Raw genomic sequence first — 23390 nt, forward strand, 5'->3', positions numbered from 1 at the left:
GGGAAAGTAGCTATGCTTTTCCCATTGTTCAGTGGACTGACCTGGGCTTGTTCATGTAGTGGTGGAAGGGTTTTCAGAAAAAGGAGAGTGGAAGCTGTAAGACCTCTTTGTAGCCTTGGATTAAAACTCTTACAGCTTATCATTTATTGATCAAAACAAATCACAAGGCCAGCCTGAATTCAAGGTATAGAGAAATAGACTTTTCTTAATGGGAGGATATGCAAAGAATTTGTGTTCATTTTTTGATATCTGCAAATGATGAGGTAAATAATTTTTTATACTGATAAAAATTGTTAGTGTTTTCTAACAACATTTTATCACTAAAAATGTAACTTCTAAAGGAAGTATTTCAGGAAGAAAGATTTTAGGTGAAAGAAAGAATGATGAACAAAGAAAGAAATGGAAAACAAAGATAAACCTGTTTTTGCTGTAATAGTCTAGTTTATGAGGTTAAAATAAGATAGAACTAAAAATCAATAACAATGTATAAATTGGGGGTTGATTAGGGTTAAAACATTCTAAGATCTTATTGTTTGGGAGAATAAGATATCGATTAATATTTTAAAACTTAACTATGTACTTTAAAAGTTCTTGAGTAACTGTTACAAAAATAGAAATGTAAATTATAGGCAAAGGAGAAAACTGGTTTGAAAGTGGAGCTGTAAGTCAATTCAAAAGAAAGAAGGCAGGAATGGAAAAACACTTAGAAAAAAGAGCATAGGCCAGACACAGTGGCTCATGCCTGTAATCCCAGCAGTTTGGGAGACTGAGGTGATGAAACCACTCTCCACTAAAAATACAAAAAATTAGCCAGGTATGGTGGCATGCGTCTGTAATCCTAACTACTTGGGAGACCGAGGCAGGAGAATTGCTTGAACCCAGGAGGCGGAGGCTGCAGCGAGTGGAGATCACGCCATTGCACTCCAGCCTGGATGACAGAGCAAGACTCCATCTCAAAACAAAAAAAAAAGAAAAAGTAAACAATAAAAATAAACTGCTAGAAATGAATCCAAATATAAGTCTTAAGAATAAGTGTAAGTGAACCAAACTATCCATTTAAGAGACTGCATTTAAAAAAAACCCAGTTACATGTCTTTTATTAAAAAACAGGCAATCCACATAAAACATAAGCACCCAGAAAGGTTGAAAGTAAAAATATTTCTTAAAATTAATTAAAATTTATAAAAAAATTATATTAAGATATAATGGCAAATATTAACCAAATGAAAGCTGAGGGAACAATATTAACATCTTACAAAATTGACTTTAAGTCAAAATGGAGGGTCAACACATATTGATAAAATGTTCAAAACTGTACTGTAATTGTTTGTAAGTAAATGTGAAAACACACTCAGTTTAGCCTTTCCCAGGCAGCTGCCAAAGTTGGGAGGGGGAAGGTCCTGGTGCTTGAGGCTGAGGCTATCTCTGGATTGCCCAGCGGCCATTGTGGCCAAGCAGGTACTGCTGGACTGGAAGGTGGTGATCATGTGTTGTGAGGGCATCCACATTTCTGGCAGTTTCTACAGAAACACGTTAAAGTACCTGGCCTTCCTCTGCAGGTAGATGAACACCAATCCCTTCTGAGGCCCATACCATTTCCAAGTCCCCAGCTGCCTCTTTTGGTGGATCATGTGAAGCATGCTGCCCCACAAGACCAAGTGAGGCCAGGCTACTTTGGACCATAGTAATAATATGGATCTTTAAATGCTGTTTAAATGATGTTTGATGGGATCCCGCTCCACTGACAAAAAGTGAATGGTGGCTGCTCTCAATGTTGTGTGCCTGAAGCCTGTGAGAAAGGTTGCCTACCTGGGGCTCCTGGCTCATGATGTTGACTGGAAGTACCAGGCAGTGACAGCCACCCTGGAGGAGAAGAGGAAGGAGAAGGCTAAGATCCTCTACTGGAGGAAAAGACAGCTTATGAGGCTACAGAAACAGGCTGAAAGAATATGGAGAACAAAATTGACAAATACATAGAGGTCCTCAAGACCCATGGACTCCTGGTCTGAGCCCAATAAAGACTGTTTATTCCTCATCCTTGGCCTGGCCTGCCCTGCTTTGATTGCTGCCCTGGGATGTGGGGAACCCAGGAGGGGCAGTCCAGGTGCCATAGGCATCCTGGAACGTAGGAAGCTGGGGATAAGGAGCAGACCTTAGTCACTGCCTTTTTATAAGGTTACTTTAAGCCACTCTAAGAATTGTGCAGACGTAATTTGTCTATGACCTACTTGTTCATGAAAGAATTTTAGAAGATCAATGGTAGGAACAACCAGCTACTTTGGTTTCAGTAGTAGTAGCAAAAGAGAGCTGGAACACTATTTGGAGGTAGACTCTACCTTGTGAATAGGGCATCTGTTTTTACTTCCCACCTGGTCATATGCTATACTCTGTAGCTGTTAGAATGTGAAACAACACTTGGAGGACAGCATGAGTTTGCTATTGTACAAAGGGTATTTATAGACACATAGACTAGGAACATGTGCGACCAAGGGGTTATAGGTGTTGCCCTTGCTCCTTCCCTGTGTTTTGTGATCAGAATCAAATACATTATTTTTAAAGGGAATAAATACACACACATACACACATGTAATTTTTTCTGTCTTTTTTTTGAGACAGAGTCTTGCTCTGTTGCCCAGGCTGGAGTGCAGTGGCACAATCTTGGCTTACTGCAACCTCCACCTCCCAGGTTCAAGTGATTCTTCTGCCTCCACCTCCCTAGTAGCTGGGCCTACAGGCACATGCCACCACACCTAGCTAATTTTTTGTATTTTTAGTAGAGACGGTGTTTCACCATGTTGGCCATGTTGGCCAGGATGGTCTCGATCTCGACCTCATGATCCACCTGCCTCGGCCTTCCGAAGTGCTGGGATTACAGGCTTGAGCCACCGCGCCCAGCCCACACACTTAATTTTTAAAAGACCTAACAAGTAAGTCACATCTTATTAGTAATGTCTTACAGTAGGCCTTTGGTGATTAAAAAAATTTTTTTTTCATTGTTGTAAGTATTCTCAGCATTTTAAATAAGTATGTAGAGTGGTACATTTATAGTGAATAAAAAAATACCTTTTTTGCAGCATAATAGCCATTGAGTATTGCTCAGCAAGTAGCATTTCTTGAAACATGCCTATGTTTGATAGTATAGAAATAATGTAGCATTCATTTTTTTTGAAGTTACTCAAATTGTGTACTGAATCCGTGAGGAATATAAAAAAGAAAAAAAACTCTGCATATACATTTTTGGTACTCTCCGTAATGGAAGAACCTTTTGAAACTTAAAAAAAATCAAATAATGTATCTAATTTATAAATTCTTGTCGCATTTATAAATTCTTATCTACTTAAAGTGGAGCTCACTGGATTTGTATTGGTTTCTTCGGTTTATTTTCTCGGGTTCCGCCCTTTGTTCATCATAGTAATAATATGGATCTTTAAATGCTGTTTAAGAATATTATAAAGTTATTGGCCAGGCGAGGTGGCTCACACCTGTAATCCCAGCACCTTGGAAGGCTGAGACGGGTGGATCATCTGAGATGAGGAGTTTGAGATGAGCCTGGCCGTCATGGTGATGAAACCCCATCTCTACTAAAAATACAAAAATTAGCCGGGTGTGGTGGCGCGCGCCTGTAATCCCAGCTACTCAGGAGGCTGAGGCAGGAGAATCGCTTAAACCCGGGAGTCAGAGGTTGCAGTGAGCCGAGATCGCACCACTGCACTCCAGCCTGGGTGACAGAGCCAGATTCTATCTCAAAAAAAAAAAAGAAAAAAAAATTATAAAATTATTACACGGTAATTTTATGGCACTAAATTACACATTGGGGTACTAATTTTCTTTTAAAAATTTTTTTAAAGAATTAGAAATTGAATCTTGCTGTGTTTCCCAGGCTGGTCTTGAATTCCTGGCCTCAATTGATCCTCCTGCCTTGGCCTCTAATTTTCTGAATAAGTAAATTAACATTTTGCTTTGATTTGCTTTTGTTTATTTTTAGCTGAATCTACAATTTATATGAAAATACAAAGGGCCAAAAGAGGCAGGACAGTTTGAAGAACTTTATTAAAAAAAACCCAACCAGATGTCAAGACTAGCATGAAACTATGTAATTAAGACAGTGTAGTATTGGTACATGATTAGACAACTAGAGCATTGGAATAGACAAAAGAGCTAGAAAAGTCTGTACTTGATATATTCCCACTTTATATACAGTAGTACTCTACAAACATGTAAATGTTTGGCCAAATGAATGCTGTTAATATTATGTAAAATTATTTCGTTAAATATTTATTACTTCAACTAAAAAAAAAGGAAAAGACCCACATGTTTATGCATTTTCGATTTGTAGTAACAGTGGACATTTTTTATAGTATGGAAAGGGTAATCCTTTCAATAAATTGGTGGGAGAGTTGGATATCTGTTTCTCCCTGCTGCTTTCCTCTCTTTGTGTCGTCTGTCTTGTCTCTCTCTATATGTGTTCTCATACATATGAAAATAGGAAACTTGACCACTGCCTCACATGATACACAAAATTTTTTTTACAGATTGATAGTAGACATAAATGTGAAAGACAAAATGGTAAAGTTTCTAGAAGATAATATAGGGATATCTTTATGATCTTATAGAAAGAAAAAGATTTCTTTGACATGACACAGAAAGCACTAACCCTAGAAGAAAACATTGACACATTTTACTTCATTAAAATGGACATCTTTTCATCAAAAGACGCAAGAGAAGGTAAATCATAGAAAAGGAGAAGGTATTTCCAACACCTATACTTGGCAGTGTGCTCATTTCTAGAATGCATAAAGAATTACAAATTGATGAGGAAAGAGTCAATAAATAGATAAATGGGCCAACAGAAGATATCCGAATGGTCAGTGAATATACGAAAAGATTCCCATGAAAAATCCAGTGGGATACCACTTATTTACTGGACGAAAAGATTCCCATGAAAAATCCAGTGGGATACCACTTATTTACTGGATTGGCCAAAATAAATGGACTGACAGTGTCAAAAGGATGCAGAGTAGGTTTTGTAGAGGTTGACACATGTGGACAGGATCACCGAGATCTCTTTTCATTTGACTTGTATTTGGGTTTTACTAAGGGATGTATCAGCAGGAAGTTGATACAGAAGAGGGCAGAAGAGAGTGAGGTCTCCTTCCCTGCTGAGTCACTTAGATCTATTGCCTCTTTCTTTTCAAGGCCAGTTTCTGTGACGGATCTTTGGTATAGTAATCCTTTCTAATTTTTGGTTATTACTTCCATGTTCTCTTTTAGGTCTGCGGTTGGTAATGACTCTTGCTTTTGATAGCCCCAGGGAATGGCACTCTCTGTAGTTGTTTTCTCAAGATCCTGTCCAAATCTTTGTAAATGGCCCTTTATTAAACTCTCACCCTAATGTAAATATGTTGTGTATTTTCTACAAGATCCTCAATTCTCTTTTAATACAAAAATATGCAATGTGGAGCGGGGTTATTACAATGTCGGCACTATTGACATTTTTGTCTAGATGGTTCTTTGTTGTCAGGGACTGTCCTGTACAGTGTAGGATGTTCAGTTCCATCTCCAACTTCTAACTGCTAAGTGACAGTAATACTCCTGTAGTTTCGATAACCAAAAATGTACGTAGGTATTGCCAAATGTTCCCTTAGGGGCAAAAGTGTCCTTCATTGAGAACCTCTACTCTAGAGTTTTAGTTAACCTCATGTTGTATATTATTTCATTCAACAAATATTTACTAGATGTTTACTGTATGTAAGTCATTGTTCTTAGAAATGAATTAGACGTCTCAATTAAGTATGCAATTTTGCCATATTCATACAATGGGAATTACTATGCAAGCATTAAAAATGATGGTAAGAATGATATATGTAATGTGAAAATTTGTCCATAAAATGTTAAGTTAAAAAAGCAGACTACAAAGTGTTATGTATGCTGTGACACTCTTTGTTTAAAAAAATTTGTTTGACAAGTGCATTTGTGCATAAAGTCTAGATGGATTGGGCATTAAACTGTTAATTATGATTCTTTGGATGCTCCTGTTTTCCTCTGAATATTCTGATGTGTTTTCTAAGATTTTTGCCTTGAATATGTTATTTATAATCTGAAAAAGAAAACATTAGGCTTTTATTTTTAAAACGTATTTAAAAATGAACATATATACATATATAAATGACCATGTTAGAAAGTGATTAGTGACTCAGAATGGACATAATATGTCATTAGGCTTTTAGGCAGTTTGAGTTTATTTGTAGCTGGATAAATTAATTAGGATTAACTAGAGAAGATAAGGTTGATTTAGACTCAACGGTATGCATAGAAGAGTGTATTTCAGGAAGAAGTTTTAATATAGACAAAGGCACAGGTGTGGAAAAGTGCCAGGTATTGTGGTAATGTAGTTTTGGAATCAATTTCTCTCCAACTGTGTATTTTGTATTTATTTTTAAATTATTTTATCCTTTTTCTTCATAAAGGTTTGAAATTGAAATTGAACCCATTTTTGCAAGTTTGGCTTTATATGATGTCAAGGAAAAGAAAAAGGTAAAATTATATAATTTGACCATAGTCATTTGTCATAATCATTGGTTTTGGAAACCTGTTTTGTTTTGTAAGATTGGTTTTCTTGAGAATTGTTAAACGTAGATCTTTTTAAAAAAGAAATAGAAATTTAATTTATTAGGACTAGTTAAATATTTTTTTATTATAAATTACTGTAATTAAAAACAGGTTATTGTTTCACTGAAGGAATTCTAAAAGTAAATAGCAGAAGCAACTTTAAGAAATAGAAAACACAATACAAGAAAAGCACTTTTGGCAAGCAGTACCTAACGATAGGAATGACAATGACCATGAATTTTTATTGACACGATTTTCAATTTCTCACCAACTAAAAGACCATTTTTGTGTGTTTTAAATATTCTGTTTTAATGCTCTTAGTTTTACCATCATATAATCATTAAATTTAACTTTTTGGAAGGTTATTTTACAACATTTCTTAATTTAATATTCTAAGACTAATATGTAGTAGAAACCTGAAGTGCTGACTGGGTGCTTGTGGCTCACATCTGTAATTGCAGCACTTTGGAAGGCCAAAGTAGGAGGACTGGTTGAGGCCAGGAGTTCAAGACCGGCCTGGGCAACGTAGTGAGACCCCCGCATTGCTACTAAAAACAATTTAAAATTACAAAAAGAAAAAAGGAAACTTGAAGTGCCCTCAGTGACTTCTGCTGCCAACACAAGACATATTATGGATTTCTTTAATGGAATTCTGCTCTAGCAACTTTTATTTGCTAACTCGAAACTGCTGAGATATTATTCGTAAATTTTTTAAAAACTCAATTTGGAATCCATCATCTCAATGATAATATCTTTGTGTACTTTATTAGAGGTTACTTTTTTTTTCTGAGATGAAGTCTTGCTCTGTCGCCAGGCTGGAGTGTAGTGGCGTGGTCTCAACTCACCGCAACCTCTACCTCCCAGATTCAAGTAATTCGCCTGGCTCAGCCTCCTGAGTAGCTGGGACTACAGGCTTTGCCACCATGCCTGACTAATTTTTTGTATTTTAGTAGAGATGGGGTTTCCCCATTTTGGCCAAGATGGTCTCAATCTCCTAACCTTGATCCCCCTCCTCTAATTAAAAGAATTTGGAATATGGTTGTTTAGACTATGCTTATTGTATTTTCCAAATAGCTTGTAGACTTCTTTTACTTTGATTTAGGTATGTAAAGATTGGTCTCAGTGAAATATAAGCTTAATATTAGAGTATAATATCCTACTATCTGTAGATAAATAAGTAATGATTTTTTTGAGAATTATTTAGCATGAATGTTTTTAAAAAGAAAATAGAAATTTAATTTATTAAGATTAAATGTTTTCTTATTATAATTACTGTAATTGAAAACAGGTTATTGTTTCATTGAACGAGTTCTAAAAGCAAGTAGCAGAAGCAACTTTCTTTTAATTTAAGAAATAGACACTGTAAAATGTACAGATTTTGAAGTTTAACATATTGATATTTTTTAGATTTCAGAAAACTTTTATTTTGACCTTAATTCTGAGCAGATGAAAGGGTTGTTACGTCCACATGTACCACCTGCTGCCATTACCACCCTGGCAAGATCAGCAATTTTTTCTATCACTTATCCTTCCCAAGATGTTTTTCTTGTAATAAAGGTGAGAATAATGTTAAATATATTTGTTTATTTTGTAGTGTCTGTATACTTGTCTGTCAGTATTATACACTTTTCAAGGGCAAAGATTTAGCCTTTACTTATTTTTTTTTCATCTTGATATTCTGTAACACAATATTGGACATACACTGTAGGTGCTACCTAATTTTTCTTGAACTCTTTATTAGACTTCTCCAGTGAAACTGAACTAATAGGAATATGTGTGTGTGTGTGTGTGTGTGTGTGTGTGTGTGTATCTCGTATCTGTTTTGATTATTGTAGTTTTTAAATAAATTTTCATATCAAGAAGTATGAGACTTTCAACTTTCTTCTTTTTACCTAAATTTGTTTTGATTATTCAGGGTCTCTTGAGATTCCCTGTGAATTCTAGGATAGGTTTTTCTATTTCTGCAAAAAAAAAATCATTGAGATTTTGATAGGGATTGCATTAAATTTATAGATTGCTTTGGGTAGTATTCACATCTTAATGATATCAAGTCTTTTCAATCCATGAACACAGGATTTCTTTTCATTTATTTGTGTCTAGTTTAATTTGTCTCAGCAATGTTTTATAGTCTTCAGTGTATATAGATCTTTTACTTCCTTGGTTAAGTTTATTTGTAAAAGTATCTTACTCTTTTTGATGGTATTATAAGTGATACATTTTTTTAATTTCCTTTTTCAATTCCTCATTGCTGGTATGTAGATTTTGTATGCTGTAACTTTGTTGAATTCATTTATTAGTTCTAACAGTTTTTTTTTTGGTGGCATCTTTAAAGTTTTCTACTTAAAAGATCATAGCATTTGCAGAGATAATTTCACTTCTTCCTTTCCAATTCAGATGCTTTACGTATTTTTCTTGTTTAGTTCTCAGGCTTGGGCTTCCATTACTATGCTGAATAGGTGAGGCTAAGGTGGGCATTCTTGTCTCATTCATGATGTTAGAGGTAAAGCTTTCAGTCTTTAACTGTTGAGTATGATGTTAACTGTGGGCTTTTCATATATGGCCTTTTATTATGTTGAGGTGGTTTCTTTGCATTACTAGTTTGTTGAGTGTTTCTGCCATGAAAGGGTACTGAATTTTGTCTAATGTTTGTTCTACAGCAATTGAGATGTCATATGTTTTTTTCTGTCATTCTGTTAATGTGTTATATTGATTTTCATATATTGAACCATCCTTGAATTTCAGGCTTTTAAAAGCTTAATCTTAACTTTTTTTTGCCTTTGACAGCTAGAAAAAGTCCTACAGCAAGGAGACATTGGAGAGTGTGCAGAACCATATATGATTTTCAAAGAGGCAGATGCCACCAAGGTAGAATGTCATGCTTCTCATTTCCCCCACATTATTACTATTGTAATTTGGGAGGATACTATACAAAGCATATTAAAGAATTTTACTAGTACTGTATTTTTTTCTGTTGGCCTGCTTCCTATCTTTCTTTCTTCTTTATTTCATTTGTCAGCTAGCCTGTGTCATATGCTGTGGTATTCTTTAAAAATCTCTTCTATCTCAAAACTAACTGATTCTTTAAATTTTTTTCTTCATGGAGAGAACTAAATTAATTCAGTTTAACTCCTAAATAATGAAAGGTTTTCTTTATTTATAAAATAGTGATATTGATAGAAATTTTCCTAGCAAAATAGAAATATTCTTGGCTTCCATCTGACTGCAGATTATTAAGGAATATAGTAAAAATAGAATAGTCTTAAAGAAAAGAAAATACAGCGGTTTTTTTTTTTTTGCCATCAGATGGTTAATTTCTAGATTTTTTTTTCTTTTGAGACAGAGTCTTGCTCTGTCACCCAGGCTGTAGTCCAGTGGCGCAATCTTGGCCCACCGCAACCTCTGCTTCCTAGGTTCAAGTGATTCTCCTGCCTTAACCTCCCGAGTAGCTGGAATTACAGGCATGTGCCACCACACCCAGCTAATTTTTGTATTTTTAGTAGAGACGGGGTTTTACCATGTTGGCCAGGCTGGTCTTGAACTCCTGAACTCAAGTGATCCACCTGCCTCAGCCTCCCAAAGTGCTGGGATTACAGGCGTGAGCCACCACGCCCAGCTTAAGTTCTAGAATATGCATAAACTTATAAAAGCAAAAAAAAGGTTGGATAATTGATAACAAATTTCAGATACTGTGTGTTAGTTACAAGAATACAAGTGATCTTTGGATCTTTGAACACAAGATTTAATACTGGAACTTCCTGGAGAAGTATACTTGAGGAATACTAGGTAAGCAACCCAAACCCAGAAAATGTTTTGCTGTTTTCCCAAGATTCAGAACAAAAACTGAGCTTTTTCTGTAGATCTGAGCACATGATATTTTTTTCTTGATCCTTGATTACCTGGCTGAACTCATGGTTAAAGTATAGTATTCTGGCTGTCCGCAGGTTGTCATTTTACATATTAAATTTGCTCTGTTACATAGTGCTCTTAAATATACTAGCAGCTTATTCCACTCTTTGCTTATATTTACATACACTGATAGAATTATATATACTTGAAGTGTACTTAAAACAAGAACTGTTTTAGAGGTATAATATAGATAGTAATAAATAGAGCTATCATTTAGCTATTGGTTCATCTTTTTCTAGCCCTTAGTCCCAAGGTAGGACACTGTCATTAGTGTATAGTTCAACATCCCATCTGCAAAGAGTATATGAGAGAGGTAGTATAGGTTTTCAGTCTTAAGACTGTTGAGTGGCTTTTGCAGGCCACCTTTATGTTTGTTTCAGGAGTAGCCTAAAAGTTGAGCTAGCCTCAAGATGTCTTCCAGATATGCTTGAACTATTAAATATTTGGACCATTAGTCTTTTTCCAGTGTTTAGTCTTCTTCTAGTACTTTTTACTTTCCTTCTTTTGTTACAACTCTGAGCTTGTTTATCATTGGCCTATTCATGCTTCCCCACTCTTAACTCATGGCTGTTATAAGTTAGGGACTATTTCAAATTTGCTCAGCTACTTCCATCTTTTATAGAGTAACAAAATTTAACAAATTATAACTTAGAATATTTTGTAGTTCCCAGTTGCTGACTAGACCATGGTTGTGCTTCCTTCCTAAAACAAATACTTGCAATACATAATACCTGTTTGGTACTTGCTCTCTTCTCCCCAGAATAACATAATCACAAACAGAAATTTCAAGACCTGCTCTGCACGTACAGTTGTAGAATATGTTGAGTTTGTTCACTGCTTAAGATATTACACTAATACTTGATCTCTGTAAGGTACAGATTTTTTTTTCATCTCTGCTGGGAATTGAGACTTCTCATCCTTTTCCTTTAGTATGAAATAGCCTTTAATGGGTATCTTTCAAGAATAATCATATAATATATAAAGTTCTGTTTTGCAGAATAAAGAAAAACTGGAGAAACTGAAGAGTCAAGCAGATCAGTTTTGCCAAAGACTTGGGAAATATCGCATGCCTTTTGCTTGGACTGCAATTCATTTAATGAATATTGTTAGTAGTGCTGGGAGTTTGGAAAGAGATTCTACAGAAGTAGAAATCAGTACTGGAGGTAAGAGTGTTTTATACAAAACATTTCTAAATGTTTACTTTTTTCTTTTTTTTTTGAGATGGAGTCTCGCTCTGTGGCCTAGACTGGAGTGCAGTGGCACGATCTCAGCTCACTGCAACCTTTGCCACCTGGGTTCAAGCAATTTTCCTGCCTCAGCCTCCCAAGTAGCTGGGATTACAGATGTGCGCTACCACGCCTGGCTAATTTTTGTATTTTTAGTAGAGATGGGGTTTCACCATGTTGGCCAGACTGGTCTTGAACTCCTGACCTCAAATAATCCGCCTACCTTGGCCTCCCAAAGTGCTGGGATTATAGACATGAGCCACGACGCCTGGCCTCTTTTTTCTTATATAAGCTTGTTTCATTTGTAGACTCTGCAATGTAATATTGCATAAAAAGAATTTTCTTTTTTTGCCTTTTTGCCTTTTTCTCATTTAACACCATTATTAAGATAGAATTCACATACCATATAAGTCACCAATTTAAATTGTACAATACAGCAGATCTTCAAATATCTCATTTTGTTTTTGATTTTTTTATGATGTTGATAAGGAAAAGAATTGATTCCTGTCTGGGGCTACTGTCTATGTAGAGTTTGCATGTTCTCCCCATGTGTGTGTAGATTTTTGGGTACTCATTTCCTTCCACATCCCAAAGCTGTGCGCATGAGGTGAACTGGCATGTCTAAGTGGTAGCAGCATAAGGTAATGTGGGTGTGTGTGTGTGAGTACACCTGTGAGGGAATAGCATCCTGTCCAGGACAGGTTCCTGCCTGTCATGCTGGACCCCTGTTGACTTCGGTATGTATTGCATCGTATCAGAGAGGCTGAAGAAGAGATGGGGAGCCAGAGAATGAGACATAGGGTTTACTGAGGGAACTTACATACAGAGTTGCGAGCTGGACAGAAGACGACAGCCACTTGAAAAAGCATGCAGTTTATGTAGCATTTTCCCTTAGCATCCTCCCCTTAGTAACTTCCACCTGAAAACCCTCATTTAACTCAAAACAAAGGACCTTGGTTCTGTGTATGGTCTAGATTTCACTGGATGGGCTAGAGGTTCAGATGTCTTTATCCTCATAGATAAGGATTGAATCTTCAAGTCTGGCCACTCCCAGGTTCCTTAGCTCGGAACTCCGAATACACATTCTTTTTAGACCATAGAGTCATTCTCAGGGTTTGCTTAAGTTACCGCTGTCAGGTGCATTTGCCATACACTGCCTTCTTTCCTGAGCTGCTGGAACAGGCTTTGGCCACTTGTGACCCTGAACTGGGATAATTGGGTAAATAATTATCCTACTTATTTTTAATTAATCTTTCTTAAATATATATAGAGTGCACATTTATTTGAATGTTTAATATTAGAAGTGTTTTGAGTATTTATTTAGAAGTTTGATGAAGTTTTTGTGACCAGAAATATGCTGTAGGGACTTAACTCTTGCTTATATCAATTAACATATGGTAAAATTGATTTGTTATACAACGTGTTGCTTAAAGTCACAGTTTTGAAGAACTGATCCGTGATGTTAAATGAGGACTTACTGTACGGTGTTTTCTTGGTATATTCATAGGGTTCTGTAACCACTACTACAGAATACTTCTGTACCCATCTTGGAACACTTTTGTACCCATTAGCAATAGTCACTCCTCATTCCCCCAGTCTTCCAACCTGTCCCTAAACAACGTTTAATATATAGTCTGTCTCTATAGATTTGTCTATGCCAGACATTTCATACAAATTGAGTTGTATAATATGTAGTCTTTTGTGGCTAGCTTCTTCCACTTATCATAATGTTTTTAAGGTTCATCCTTGTCATACCATGTATTGGTATTATTTCTTTTCATTGCCAAATGATAGTCTGTTGTATTGATATGCTATATTTATTTATCAGTTGATTTGGGTTGTTTTCTACTTTTAGTTTATTATGAATAATGTTTCATAGTGTTGAAACGTCATGTACAAGCTTTTGTGTGGACATTGTTTTTTTCTTAGGTATGTAGATATATAGCTAGGAGTGAAATTTCTGGGTCATATGATAATTCTGTGCTTAATCTTTTGAAGGACTGCCACACTGTTTTCCAATTTGGCTGCACCTTCAAAAATTCCACTAGCATTCCACTAATGTATGAAGGTTCCAGTTTTGCCATATCTTTACCAATATAACATATTATCTGCTCTTTGATTATCGTCATTCTAGTGCAAGTGAAGTGGTACTCATTGTGGTTTGGATTTACCTTTTCTTAATCACTAGCTATATTAAGCATCATTTGTGTGTATTGGCTATTTGTGTATCTTTTTTGGAAAAATAGGTATTTTTAACCTTTCCTCTGTTTTTAATGGCTTTTGGTCTTTTTATTATTTATGAATAGTTAATGCCTATTTTTTAAATGGGGTTTTAACCTTCTTGGCATTGAGTTGTAGGAGTTCTTTATATGTTCAGGATGCAAATTCCTTACCTAATACATGATAGCAAATATTTTCTCCTAGTCTGTGAGTTCATTTTTCTTGATGGTATTGTTTGTAGCACAGAAGTTTTAAATTTTGATGAAGTTACATTTTTCTATTTTTTTTTTTTTGTCACTGTGCTTTTGGTGTTTTATCTAAGAAACCATTATGAAATATGAATCAAAATTTACTTGTATGTATTCTTGTAAGAGTTTTATAGTTTAAGCTGTTACATTTAGGTTTATAATAATCCATTTTGAGTTAATATTTGTACATTGTGAGGTAGGTGTCCAGTTTCATTTTTTTATGTGGATATCCAGTTGTTTCAGCACCATTTATTAAAAAGGCTATTCTTTCCCCATTGAATTGTCTTGGATCCCTTATTGAAAGTCAGTTGACCATTCACGTGGGGTTTATTTGTGGACTCTCAATTCCATTCCATTGATATATTTGCCAATGCTGTACCACAGGGGTTCTTAACCCCCAGGTGGCGGACAGGTACCTGTGTGTGGCCTCTTAGGATCTGGGCCGTAGAGCAATAGGTGAGCAGCGGCTGAGCGAGCATTATCGCCTGAGCTCTGCCTCCTCTCAGATCAGCAGTGGCATTAGATTCTGTTAGGAATGTGAACCCTATTGTGAACTGTACATGCAAGGGATCTAGGTTACGTGCACCTTATGGGACTCTAATCATAAATGTAATGTGCTTGAATCATCCTGAAATGATCCCCCTACCCCCATGTGTGGAAAAATTTTCTTCCGTGAAACCAGTCTTTGGTGCCAGAAAGGTTGGGGACTGCTGCTATACCGAATTACTTTACCTTTGAAGTAAGTGTTGAAATTGGAAAGAGTGGGTCTTCCAACTTTTATTCTGTTTCAAGATTTGTTTTGGAAATTTTGGATTTATTTTATTTTATTTTATTTTATTTTATTTTATTTTATTTTGTTTTGTTTTGTTTTTGAGACGGAGTCTTGCTCTGTCGCCCAGGCTGGAGTGCAGTGGCCAGATCTCAGCTCACTGCAAGCTCCGCCTCCCGGGTTTACGCCATTCTCCTGCCTCAGCCTCCCATGTAGCTGGGACTACAGGTGCCCGCCACCTGACCCGGCTAGTTTTTTGTATTTTTTAGTAGAGACGGGGTTTCACCATGTTAGCCAGGATGGTCTCGATCTCCTGACCTCGTGATTCGCCCGTCTCGGCCTCCCAAAGTGCTGGGATTACAGATTTGAGCCACCGTGCCCGGCCAGGTTTCTTTTATTTTTATATAAATTTAGGACCAGCTGTTAGTTTGTGCACAAAGGCATCTGGGATTTTGATAGGGTTGACTTTGAATCTCTTAAGTCAATTTATAGATTGTTGCCATTTTAACAATTTTAAATCTTTGAATCTATGAACATGAAATTTTTTCATTTATTTAAATCTTTTTCATTTTTTTCAGTGTTGTGTCATTTTCAGTGTACAAGTCCTTCTCATTAAATTTATACCCTAGTATTTTATCATTTCTTGATAATATTTTAAATGAAATTGTTTTCTTAATTCTGTCTTTAGAATGTCCATTTCTAGTGTATAGAAATAAAATTGACTTTTGTATATTGATCTTGTACTCTGAAACCTTTTTGAATTTATTTACTAAATTCCAATTGTTATTGTTCATTTTTTTTCCCCAGATTTTTTAGGATTTTCTGTATACAAAATCATGTCATCTGCAAATAAAAAGAGTTTCACTTTTCTTTTTCAGTCTGGGTGCCTTTTATTTCTTTTTCTTTTCTGTCTTTATTAGAACCTCTTCTGCAATGTTTTAGAAATGACAAGAGTGGATATCCTTGTCTCATTCTTGACTTTAGGGAAAATGCATTCAGTCTTTCACCATCAAGTATGATATTTGCTGTTGGCTTTTCATAGATGTATTTTGGTAGATTGAGGAGATTCTCTTCTATTCCTAATTTTTAAAAGTGTTTTTATCATGAAAGTCTGTTAGATTTTGTAAAATATTTTTTCTTCCTCTATTAAAATTATTTGTCCTGTATCCTTTTAATATGGTGTTCCATCAAATGATGTGGTTTTTGGATGTTAAATTAACCTTAAATTCCTGGGAAAAGTCTTGCTTGGTCATGGCATGTAATCTTTTTTATGTGTTGTTGGAGTCTGTTTGCTAGTATTTTGTTTAGGATTTTTGCATCTATATTCATAAGGTGTATTAGTCTGTAGTTTTTCTTTCTTTTGATGCCTCTGTCTGGTTTTGGTATCAGGGTAATACTGGCCTCATAGAATGAGTTGTGAAGTGTTCCTTCCGTTTTTTTGGAAGAGTTTTTGAAGGATTGGTATTAATTCTTTGAAAGTTTGGAAGAATTCACCAGTGAACCTGTCATGGCCTGGTCTTTTCTTTGTGGTAAGTTTTTTCATTACTAATTCAATCTCTTTACTTGTTTTGGGTCTATTCATATTTTCTTTCATCTTGAGTCAGTTTTAGTATAAATACTTTGTATCTTTCTAGAAATTTGTCCTTTTCATCAAAGTTATCTAGTTGGTAGCTAATCTAAGTGTTGGCCTACAGTTGTTCATAGTATTGCTGTATATTCCTTTATTCCTTTTACTCAGTAAAGTCAGTAAATGATATCTCTTATTTCATTCTTGATTTTAGTAATTTGAGTCCTCTTTTTTTTTTTTTTTTTCTGTTCATCATTTTAGCTAAAGATTTGTCAGGTTTTATCTTTTTGAAGAAACAGTTTTTGGTTTAATTGATTTTTCTGTGTGGTTTTTATAGTTTCTATTTTCCTTATTTCCACTCTGTGGTTGTCTCTTTTGTAGCCTTCTGCTGGCTTCGGATTTAGTTTCTCTTCTTTTGAGGTTTGTTTAAGTCTGAGGTTATATTACTGATTTGAGATAGTTATTTTTAAAATTGACATTAATAGCTGTAAATCCTCCCCCCAGCACTGCTTTGGTATGTTGTTTTTGCATTTTCATACATCTTAAATACTTTCTAATTTCTGTTATTCCTTTTTCCATTAGCTATTTTTTAAATATGCTATTATACTTACACGCATTTGTGAATCCCCCAAATCTTCTTCTGTTATTGATTTATAGTTTAATTCTTCTATTGTTGGAGAACGTATTTTGTATGATTTTAATCTCTTTGTTTTGTATCTTGTTTTATGGCTTAGTATATAGACTGTTTTATAGAATATTCTTTAAGTGCTTGAGAAGAATGTGTATTCTGCTCTTGCTTAGTGTAGTGTAGAGTAAATGTCCATTAGGTCTAGTTTGTTTATAGTTTTGTGCAAGTATTCTATTTCCTTTTTAATCTTCAGTCTAGTTCTATTGGTTTTAAGAAATAGGATGATCTTGCAAGTACTTTGAATACAAGTTATCTTACAATTTTCTTTCAAACCAAAGAGCTAAGACTGAGGGACGATTAATGATGACTAAAATTTCCCTTGTGGTAAATATTTGGTAGTAAATGCATACTTCCTCTATAGCTGCTCTTCATGGCTCATCATTGGTCATGCCCATAGATCTTTGCATGTTAGAAGCTTATTTTTACATTTGTGATGTTATAAAAAGACAACCAGAAGATTTAGGTACTTTGTTACTAATCTCTCCAAAAGCAAATTCTCCTACTATGCTTGATATGCTGGGTGGGTAATTTTCAATTTCATAGATTCTTCCTTGTGTTTGGAAAGCTACTTTAAAACAAAATTTAAATTTTATGAAAATGAATTTTTTTTGTTTTTAATTCTTTTGTAGAACGAAAAGGGTCTTGGTCAGAGAGGAGGAATTCTAGTATTGTTGGCAGACGATCACTTGAAAGGACAACAAGTGGAGATGATGCTTGTAACTTGACGAGCTTTCGACCAGCTACTCTCACAGTGACAAACTTTTTTAAGCAGGTATTGTTCTGTCATGTACGAATTTTGGGGAGATGTTTGTGCATGATTTTCTTTTCGTTTCAGAAAGGTAGTAATTGTACTGTACATGTATGCAAGGGTGATTCCAGGAAACTTAAAAACTTTAAAAATAATAAAAGCAACTATAAGAATGAGAAATGATTTATATTGTTCCTATTATTTTAGTATTATATTTATTTAAATGTTGAAATGTTGGCCATGACTAATAATGCATCAAAATCCATCTTTCATGTTTGTATCCTGTTTTTTTTTGTGACGGAGTCTCGCTGTGTTGCCCAAACTGGATTACAGTGGCGCGATCTCAGCTCACTGCAACCTCCGCCCCCTGGGTTCAAGCAGTTCTCCCTGCCTCAGCCTCCTGAGTAGCTGGAATTACAGGTGCCCACCATTCCCAGCTAGTTTTTTATTTTTTATTAGAGACAGGGTTATGCCATGTTGGCCAGGCTGGTCTTGAACTCCTGACCTCAGGTGATCCGCCTGCCTTGGCCTCCCAAAGTGCTAGGATTACAGGCGTGAGCCACCATATCCAGCCTGTATCCTGTTTCCAAATTGTTAATAGTGTGACTTTTCTTAAACATTGGTTGTTTATGAATTTTCTTTATGAGAATGAGTCTGTGACCTGCATGTCTTCCCCACAATTTCTGGCCTAAACTACTGTATTCATAATACATGAAATAAAACTTTCAGGCCCAGGTAGTACATTTTGTGCTAAAGTGAGGTCAGGGTTGTTTTTAGAGGTTAATGTATAGATCCAAGATGTTCTCTATCAAAGATGTTTTTACTCTTTGCAAACCTGTTCCCTTCACTTTTAACCATGAATCAAATCTGTGTTTTTCCAGTGCCAGTCATGATTCTTAATGATAATGAAAATCGGCTTAGTACATAACACCCAGGTTAAAAAAGAAAATAAAACATGAGTAGAATAGAAAAAATAGTGCATTGCATGTAGTAAGGTTAAATATTACTTAAGGGAGTCATTTCCCCCCTCCCCCTTTTGTATGAGCATACACGTGTGTATATGTATATCCTAGATTTTGATGTAAAATGGATTCTGTGTCATGAATTAAGATCAGAAAATTTTGAAAGTCTTTGTTGTAAGTGACTAGGTGACTAGAACCATATAGGAATGGGGAGAAAATTTGTATTCATGTAACAAACTGGAGTAGTATGTGATTTGGAGTGGATTAAGGGAAAATGCTAATAATTCCTTCAAAATTCCTTTTTCTGAGATGTTATTCTGAGTAAGAAGAGGAAATCCTGGCTTACTGATATCTCATAACTTGAGAGGGCAAGAATCGAGGGTAGACCTCAATTGAATGGAACTCAAATAGACAGGTAGCAATCTACTTGAAGTCCCCTTCACTGTTACATATCAGTAGTATTCACAGGTAGCTGCTCTGAGAAACTCAGGAAAAAAAGCCAGTGATAAATGTCTCAAATGATATTGGTCTTTTTATTATGGACAGTAATAAAAGAGAGTCTAGAGAAGACTACACTTGCATAAAGTGATAGACCAGATATAGCTATGAAAATAGGGCAGTAGATTTGCTACAGTGACACAACCTTGCAGGTATGTTACTTCCCCCTCTTTCTACTTCTTCAGCTACTACACCACTTCTGCTGGTATTTCCTTCCACAGCTTTCTTTTCATTTCTTTAGCCTGTTATTTATCAATAAATTGGTATTGTAAGCTTAAATCAATAAGCCATCCACCCCCTGTCTATTTATCCGACAAGTATTTTTTGAGCATTCGTCACCATGTTCTGGATGCTGTTTTGAATACTGTTACTATAACTGTGAAGTAGCACAAAATGATTGTGAAAACTTAAAAATAAATGATTGCTGGAAACATGGAGCAGTGGAAAATGTTTACAGTACAGAAACTGTTTAATACAGTTCTGTATTAAAAATTTTTAACCATGAGCATATACTATTTTTGTAAGTATTTTAAGTAGCTAGAAAATTATGCATCAGGCAAATGCAAATTAAGTTAAAAAAAGAGATTACCATTTTAATTAAGTAGAATTCAAGGCATAGATTTTTCCCTAAAGGAGACACAGAGGGCAATTTTTCCTTTTTTATTTATGAGAGATTACTGTCTACAGTAGGGATATAGTAATCATTAGTGTTTACGTACAGATTTAAAATGTGTTGGCCAGGCATGCTGGCTCATGCCTGTAATTCCAGCCCTTTAGGAGGCCAAGGCTGGAGGGTCGCTTGAGCCCAGGAGTTTGAGACCAGCCTGGGCAACACGGTGAGACCTTGTTTCTATAAAAATGAAAAATATTAGCTGGGCGTATTGGCGCATACCTGTAGTTCTAGCTACTTGGGAGGCTGAGAGGGAAGACTTGCTTGAGCCCAGGAGGTTGAGGCTGCAGTGAGCAATTACAATACCACTGCATTACAGTCTGGGTGACAAAGTGAGGTCTTGTCTCAAAATAAATAAATAAATAAAATGTGTGAAGTCAAAATTATTAGAAATACATAGATATTTAAAAGCAAAAACCCACACAATAGTTTTGAAGACATTGGTTCTATTTGTTGACAGATATGTAAGTTATCTATTTTTTTCAGTGGAACAGGACAATAAACAACTAATGTAGAGGAAAGGGTATCAGCTAGACTGCTCCAGTGAACTAGGCTCAATCACAAGTTTGGAGGTTGGCTGAGATCAGCTAATATAGGCTGACTTCTACTGGGAAGATAGAAATGACTCGACTCTGTGACATGTCTCTCAAATTCTACCCTCATCTTCTAGCAGGCTAGCTTGGTCATGTTCTCATAGCTGTGACAAAAGTTCAAGAGAGAGAGCAAACTAAATTGTGCAAATGTTTTTCAAGCCTCTGTTTGCATCATGTTTGCTTATTGGCAAAGCAAGGCATTTGGCCAAGCCTAGGGAGGGAATTGTGCTTCACTCACCAAAAAGGCATGGAAACAGGGAGTAAAGAATGGAGACTAGTAATATAATTTAAGTACCAAAAGAGAAAATATAATTTAATGGGCGAAATAGAATAATGAAGACTAGAGATAATCTGAATATATTATGAATAAGGACCATTTAAAGATCTATATTAATTTCATGTGTTGGCACCTTGGTCTAAAAAAAAATTTGTATTATTTCTGTATGCACAAGGAAAGAATATACTTTTTCAACAACTGATGGAACATTTACAATAATTAGTTATATTGGGCCACTGAAGAAACCTGGTAAAGTCAGATTTTCTAACCATAACTCAGTAAAACTAAAAACTTTTAAAGTTATTAATAAAAAACTATAACCACTTAGAAATTAAAAATTATTTTTTCTAAATAATGGGATAAAAGAAGATCAAGTCTATATCCTTGTTTAGAATATAATGATGAAAAACGAATGGGTTGTGGCTCAAGGTGAGTTAACAGTAATAAAGTAGCCTTAAATATATTCATTACCAAATAAGATAAAAGAACAATGCATGATATATGCATAAAACAATAAAATGTCAAAGCAGGAAGCTTGGATTAATAAAATCTAAAGACTGACTCTTCAATAAAAGAATAAAAACCCTAGCTATTTTAATTGTAAGAAGGAAAAAAATTAACACTAAACTGAGCATTTGTGTTAATCAGCTATGGGCAAATTGGTTTTTTTTTTTTTTTTTTTTTTTTTTTTTTGAGGTCTCTTTTCATACTGGTTGAAGTCCTTTTGGAGTTTTCTTTCTGTCCTTAGTATCAAAATAGTTGTGATTTTCCTTAACAGTAGTTTTTTTCTCCTCCTTCTCCCCCTCCCTGCCTTATCTAATTCCTCTCTCCCTCTTCTTCCTCTCTCTTCCTCCTTTCTTCCTCCTTCTTCTTCACCTTAGCCAGTGCTGCAGATTTTGCATTGGAGAAGTTTGTGATATAAAGTTGAAAACACAAATATGAACTCAAGAGTAATATATTTATGAGACTCAAGTATTTTTATATTAGTTTGCTTTTTGATTCTGTTTTATGTCTGTATTCTTATTTTGCTCTTCTCCTTTTCATCTATCTCTAACTTGTATTTGTTTTCTATATTTGAGAGTATTTTGTAATACTTTATAAGCATGGATAATGGAATATAGATAAGAAAAAAGATAATGGTATTATTAAATCTTAGTAAAATTTGAAAGCATAAAAAAGGAAATAAACTGATATATTTATAATCATAATTATTTAAATTTTATTTTTAATTCTGACTACATTGTAGGCATAAGGGTATGCTTACTAACAAACTATAAATTTATTTTTCATCTACTCTATATATATATATATATATATATATATTTTTTTTTTTTTTTTTGAGATGGAGTCTTGCTCCATCACCCCAGCTAGAGTGCAGTGACGCGATCTTAGCTTACTGCAGTCTCCGTCTCCTGGGTTCAGGTGATTGTCCTGCCTCAGCCTCCCATGTAGCTGGAACTACAGACACGTGCCACCATGCCTGGCTAATTGTTTTTGTATTTTTAGTAGAGATGGAGTTTTGCCATGTTGACCAGGCTGGTTTCGAACTCCTGACCTCAGATGATCTGCCTGCCTCGGCCTCCCAAAGTGCTAGGATTACAGATGTGAGCCACTGTGCCCAGTTATATTTGTTTTATCAAATACTTTGTCCTCTATCATTGACATCAGGAAGGAGACCGCTTAAGTGATGAAGATCTCTACAAATTCCTTGCTGATATGAGAAGGCCATCTTCTGTCTTACGGCGACTAAGACCTATTACAGGTATTTTAAAATGTTGAGTAGAAATGATTCCAGCTATTTTTATCGCTAGTATGTTGTATTGCTTATAATTATGTATTCTTTTTTTTTTTTTTTAATTTATCTGGCTCAGACATTTTTCTATGCTCAATGCCTGTCTTCTTCACTTTATTAACTATCGTGTGATCTGACAGTTTGGATGCAGGATTCAACATCTTTGGTACTTTGAGTACAGTAGTCCCCACTTACCTGTTGTTTCACTTTCTTTAGTTTCAGTTACCTGTAGTCAACTACAGTGTGAAAATATTAAGGTATTTGGAGAGAGGGAGAGAGAGAAAGAGACCATATTCATATAACATTTATTATAGTATGTTATTATAATTGCTGTGTTTTATTATGAGTTAGGGTTATTAATCTCTTACTTTGCCTAATTTATAAATTTAACTTTATTGTAGGCATGTATGTATAGGGAAAAACAGTATCTATAAGGTTGAGTACTATCTGCAGTTTCAGGCATCCACTGGGGGTTGGATCTTAAAATATATCCCCAGCAGGTAGTGGGGGGGAATTACTGTACTAAAGTGAGTGTGATTAATAATATCATAGCTTAAAATTATTTTCTAGAATGGTAATAGAATGGTAAATATTTTAAAAATAGATTTATATTATGG

At 35.2% G+C, this 23390-nt stretch overlaps 1 protein-coding gene and 1 pseudogene across 9 annotated transcripts in view; both read left to right on the forward strand.

Annotated features, from left to right (window-relative positions):
- DOCK7 (dedicator of cytokinesis 7) overlaps window positions 1-23390 on the forward strand; it is a 228799-nt gene that overhangs the window by 43163 nt on the left and 162246 nt on the right. For all 9 annotated transcript variants that reach the window (XM_007978501.3, XM_038000744.2, XM_007978502.3 and 6 more), the window contains exons 8-13: window positions 6468-6534; window positions 8017-8166; window positions 9394-9474; window positions 11513-11678; window positions 17863-18005; window positions 22650-22743. In XM_007978501.3, the coding sequence (XP_007976692.1) occupies window positions 6468-6534; window positions 8017-8166; window positions 9394-9474; window positions 11513-11678; window positions 17863-18005; window positions 22650-22743 (701 nt within the window). The remainder of the gene's footprint in view (window positions 1-6467; window positions 6535-8016; window positions 8167-9393; window positions 9475-11512; window positions 11679-17862; window positions 18006-22649; window positions 22744-23390) is intronic.
- LOC103224702 (large ribosomal subunit protein uL13 pseudogene) lies at window positions 1180-2146 on the forward strand (annotated as a pseudogene).

This window comes from Chlorocebus sabaeus, chromosome 20 (genome assembly GCF_047675955.1).
Source record: "Chlorocebus sabaeus isolate Y175 chromosome 20, mChlSab1.0.hap1, whole genome shotgun sequence".
NCBI classification, from domain to species: domain Eukaryota; kingdom Metazoa; phylum Chordata; class Mammalia; order Primates; family Cercopithecidae; genus Chlorocebus; species Chlorocebus sabaeus.